The 5,124-nt window shown below is 39.5% G+C and overlaps 1 protein-coding gene across 1 annotated transcript; it reads right to left on the reverse strand.

Annotated features, from left to right (window-relative positions):
* Positions 1–790: 790 nt before the first annotated feature.
* Positions 791–4,849, reverse strand: nudt19 (nudix (nucleoside diphosphate linked moiety X)-type motif 19). Its single transcript, XM_030757936.1, has 3 exons — positions 3,958–4,849; positions 2,806–3,013; positions 791–2,698 (listed from the first exon to the last, which is right to left on the reverse strand). The coding sequence occupies exons 1-3, from the start codon at positions 4,723–4,725 to the stop codon at positions 2,481–2,483; spliced, it is 1,194 nt and encodes a 397-aa protein (XP_030613796.1). The 5' UTR covers positions 4,726–4,849; the 3' UTR covers positions 791–2,480.
* Between the last annotated feature and the right edge of the window lie 275 nt (positions 4,850–5,124).

Genomic DNA, 5,124 nt, shown 5'->3' on the forward strand with positions numbered 1-5,124 from the left:
GAGATGATACCAAAAAGATGAACAGTTATGGGGGGGGGGGATCCTAATCCTAAAAGAGGAAGCTTTGGGTAAGTTAAGCCACCCCCTGTATTTGGGCAAACATACACTTTTTAAAATGTTTCATTTTCAGCTTTCTGGGGTGATGATAAACACACTCTTTTTCCATTTTCAGATTTCCAGGAAATATCTGCGTGAATTAGCTAAAGCATACCTCTGAGTTGCACTTTTTTTTTCTAAAATGGGGGCTCTGGCACAAAACATACTGGAACATTAGGAGTAATTTTAACTGATGGCTACTCTTACCTGTAAAAAGTTTGTTGTTATGCCAAACATGCAGTTAAGTCTACACGGGAAAGTTAAAAACAAATATCTTTGGAAGCTTATGTTTCATGGAGAATAAAGTTTGTCATATAAAGAGTTTCATTCAGTTAAAACAAATCTCATTCAGACAGCACATGGATATGTCATCCTGGAGAAGCTGGACTACCTGTACAACCGGAATGTGCTTCAGGTACTGTTTCATACTGACAGTAGTGACAAGGACACTAACAATCAATCAGTAAGGATAAGGAGAGAGCATTGATCTGTGGCCACACGAATAATTACTCCCTTTTTTTCTGGTTGTCTTGTTGTTGCCTCTCCAATTGATTTCATAGTCACTGTTTAGTTTAGCTCATTGATTTTGCACATCACAAACACAAATCAGAACAAACTGCATAAAGGCAAGTTAAGACAGCATTAGTGAAAGGTTTAAATGAATAATGAATAAATATATCTGTTTAATAATAAATTTATTTAGAAATTGCTGACATCCTGTATGACCCATTTCACACAAAATATCTTATAAGGCATTAATTTACCATGAAGGACACTGCACTGAGCAGGGAAAACACCCACAGAGCTTTCACCACTCCTAAAAACAGGGAAGGCCCCCCACACACACACACACACACACACATTTTTTCATTAGATTTTCCAGCAGACTCACCCTAACCTTATCCTAAACCTTTTTTGTTCAATCCCAACAATATGACTGTTAACAGATTATTATCCTCACAACACAAGTCATTTAAGTGAATATGTTTAGTCAGCCTGTTTCTGTAGTTATAAGCTAAACCTGGTCACAATATAGTGACTACTTTTTAAATGAAAGTTTGTATCAGACTTAGATGGTTATTTAAATTCATCAGGTTTGACAGATTTCATTAAAATTTTTGTTAAACTTACTGTTGTCATCAATCTACACGATGAGCGAAAAGTATTCACTCATCCACCCAAATCATCCACTTCCCTGGCCACAGATGTGAAAAAACAAACAAGCACCTAGGCATGCAAACTGTTCAGTAAATGTTCTACAAACATTTGTGGAAGAATGGGTCGCTCTCAGAAGCTCAGTAAATGCCAGGATGGCACTGTGACAGAATGGTCAAAAATTCCCATAAACACACTCCTAAACCTGGTGCAAAGGCGTCCCAGAAGAGTTGAAGCTGTTATAACTGCAAAGGGTGGGCCAACATCATATTAAATGATATGAATTAAGAATGGGATGTCACTCAAGTTCATATGCATGTGAAGGCAGATGAGTGAATATTTTTGGTAATATAGTGTATTTTATAATAAGAACCATTGATCAAATCCCTTTGACCTGCTCAAGAACAAAAACAACCCGACTGCCACATTTCTCAGGGGTAACTGAGCTCTTAATCTATGTATGTCTGTGTAGGCAGAAGGTCTATACACAATTAAAAATCCTAACTTGCTACATTTGCAGCTGATCTTCAAGTGGTTTGGGTTGTTGTAAGTGCTTCACATTTTCTTAACATACTAGTTAATTAGTTAATTAACTGCAGGTTTTTCACAACAAAATTTCTTATCTTATGCTGATGATAACCATAATTGTGATCTAATATTTAAAATGCATATTAAAATTCTGAAACTACTTTTCTTTCCTGCTGTACTGTAAAAACAGACTAACTCCCAATATTTAAATGAGCTGTCTATCAGGTCTTGCAAAGTTTGCCTTGAGTTGCAGACTGAATGTCCTTTATTCGTGTTTGTCTTCTAGCATAATCTATTAGGAATTTATCCTAAACAAGACCATCTGAACAACATTAACACTCAAAGCAGTAAGTAATTTCTTATTACTTATTATTAAAATTAACATAGTAAAATATACAGTGATGGAACTGACAAATAATTAAAATGCTCATCTGGTGCTGGCAGACACATCTTACAAGCCCATACACGCATCTCTATGGTAATGACTGTGACATAATCAAGAATACAGTCAGATGAAGGATAACAGATCAAAGTTTGTCAAAAACAAACAAACCAAACAAAAGAAAACAATCTAAAGCAATATAAGCAGTACAGCAGACTGCTGCTGCCAATAAAACTGTTTAATATAAAAGATTTCACAGTAAATTTGCCTCTTTTTTTAAATTTTACATGCACAGGAGCAGAAGGAGCTATAGGGCTTGTCAAAGCTGACTTTCTGAGTCACAGGACACTGCTGGTTGCACAACAGGGAGCACATGGTTGTACTTTGGAGTGATTGTGATTTGCAGACTTATAGTGTACGGATCTGACATCACCATGCGGTGCAGGGGGGGGGCATTCTGAGGATCCTTTGACTGAGAGCCTGTATTTTTTGCAACCTCTGACTCTCCTGAAGTATCCACTGGATAAACTTTATCACCTGGAATGAGTAAACAGTCCAAGAGAACACAAATAAAAACAAGAATTAATCTATTAGAATTAGGCATAAATCAATGACTCTATAATGTTCAAGTATAAAATTGGTACCTGGCAGCACCGACATGTGGTGTTTATCTTTTGATACGACAACAGGCAACCACCGCTCACAACCCTCTGTGGCACGCTGGCTGGCGAAGTTGTGGAGGTCATTCAGTAAAGGGAAGCGGCACATGCGGCTGAGCTCATAGAACTGTGGAGGTGGAATCCACAATTCTCGTGCCTGGTAGCTCTGCAGGACCTCTGAGGGTCTGGACCACTAAAACACACAGGAGGGGGTTAGAACTGCAACACTGTGAGTTTACCTTTAATTTGATATTAAATGGGTCAGTTGGTATAAAGACACCAACAAGAGCTAGAGTTATTTACCAGCTTCAGCTAGTGTGCAGCCAAATTTTCTGCAAAATTTCTACTGCAAGAACCAAATTTTTGAATTATTCATGCTGACACATACACATGTAACCAGTGGCACCTGGAGGTTTTCACTGATTGGTAGAGGAGCTGTATAAAGAAGTTAGGGGTGTGAGGTATTATTAATTCTCATTTGCAGGAGGGCAGAGAAGATGCTAGCCTCACACTGTGAGTTTTGTGAGATTATACACTTTTTTATATCCATTACATTTTCAATCTGTGCTTATTTAAACTGTTTTGTTTTGCTGCATGTCATAAATATTTAATCACTTGCTGTGATTATCTTTTTTTCCCCAATCATCTGTCTTACAGTGATCACTTAAGGGCCTTAATATTGCTTCTTGCAGTCCTATTCTTGTTTCATATCCACCATTTCTTTGCTTTAGTTCATCCCCTGGCATTGCATGGCCCATGGATAATACCTGCAAGTGTGTCTTGTGAGGAAAAACTAACTTCCTATATTTTTATTTGTTTCACTCACTCCTTTAGTTTAACCCGCTGCAGTAATATATATTCCTAGCAGTCCCATCTCTTGTTGGCTGTGTATCCATATGAGATTATTGCAGTGCTTTTTAATATTCGGTGAGACCATTTGCAGGGCAGTGCTATGACCCGTGTTTTACCATCTATGGTTCTTTCGGGTTTTAGCTGGGATACTGTTGGATTATATAGCTGGTGCCCTTTTAGGATGAATTGGTAAATAGAAATTATATGTCATATGTGTGTTTTATGTGAAATCTACACCTATGTTCTCCATAAATATTACAAATTAACCTGGCTGGATATAATCACCTGAAAACACTCGATTTCCTTCTCATCTTGTAGTGTATACGGGATCTCCTGCAAGCAGCAGATGAAGAAAGCTGTGTCAAACCTCGTCGTCCCATATCGGCCTGCGGGAGTCAGCCAGTTGCTCCACTCGTGTAAAGCCCAGATGTTAGGCAGCACCTGTAGCTCTCTGCACATCCTGATGAAGTTGGAGGGATTCTGGTTTACCAGAACCCTCCACTTGGTGAGCTCACTGCTGCACAGATCATTCACTTCGTAATGCTCAATGCAACCAAACTCCTGTATGCTTTTTAACAATTTGTTCTCCTTTATTTTAGACGCAACTAGCAGCACACCAGATTCCTCAAACGTTTCCCTCACCGCGCAGATCCGGAGGGCGACCTCTCCCGGGATGGGAGAGCCCAGTTTCAGTCGGTCTGTAGCAAAGATGGGGGGTCTGGTCTCCAGAGGCTGTTTGACACTTCTCAACCCAAAATTGGGGGAGCTGGTGAAAGATTTGAAAATGTCCAGCCACTCACTGGAGAAGTCCGACACGTCCATCATACCCCCAGGAAACACATAGGCATTGGGCATGAATCCACTTTTACCGCTTCTTTTAAGAAGCAAAACGTCGTAATCAAAGAGGGTCTTGTGGGGCAGATGTGACCGTCCACAGCTGCTTTCCCCTGCCGGCGATGCCGTTAACGATAAACGGTCCGCGCCACGCACGTGTCCTGCAGCTAAAATGAGCGTGGCCGCCTCTTTCCAGTGCTTCAATGCAGTGTTCATCATAAAACCAGCTGCGTGATTTCTAAATTTTCCAATGCCTTTAAAAGTTTCACTCACTGACCTCTTACCATTGTAATCTGGCTCGCGAGGTTTGTTTTGATGGAAGTCACGTGATCCGGGAACAGGCGGATTATTTATTATTATCGCCATCTAGAGGCTGGAAGATCAACAAAAAGAAGACCTGTTCCTTAAATACTATCTATCTAAAATTAGCACAAAAAGGACATTTGTGTTTGAACTTGACAGATGGTGACATTTTTGCATCTGACCAATTTGTAACATAGAAATGGTGGCGCCATATTTTTTTATTTAACCTTTATTTTACCAGGAAAATGCCACTGAGATTTAAAATCTCTTTTACAAGAGAGTCCTGGCCAAGACTAGCACCAATGTACAGAGTTA

This window comes from Archocentrus centrarchus, chromosome 3 (assembly GCF_007364275.1).
Source record: "Archocentrus centrarchus isolate MPI-CPG fArcCen1 chromosome 3, fArcCen1, whole genome shotgun sequence".
Taxonomy (NCBI): Eukaryota; Metazoa; Chordata; class Actinopteri; order Cichliformes; family Cichlidae; genus Archocentrus; species Archocentrus centrarchus.

What these genes read in the sequence shown, in the direction of transcription:
- nudt19 (XM_030757936.1), bottom strand. Translation starts at nt 4,725, where the DNA reads ATGATGAACACTGCATTGAAGCACTGGAAAGAGGCGGCCACGCTCATT. An exon ending in AGGAAATCGAGTGTTTTCAG is followed by an intron (nt 3,014 to 3,957) that starts GTGATTATATCC and finishes TGTGTGTTTTAG; the next exon opens with TGGTCCAGACCCTCAGAGGT. An exon ending in CCACATGTCGGTGCTGCCAG is followed by an intron (nt 2,699 to 2,805) that starts GTACCAATTTTA and finishes TACTCATTCCAG; the next exon opens with GTGATAAAGTTTATCCAGTG.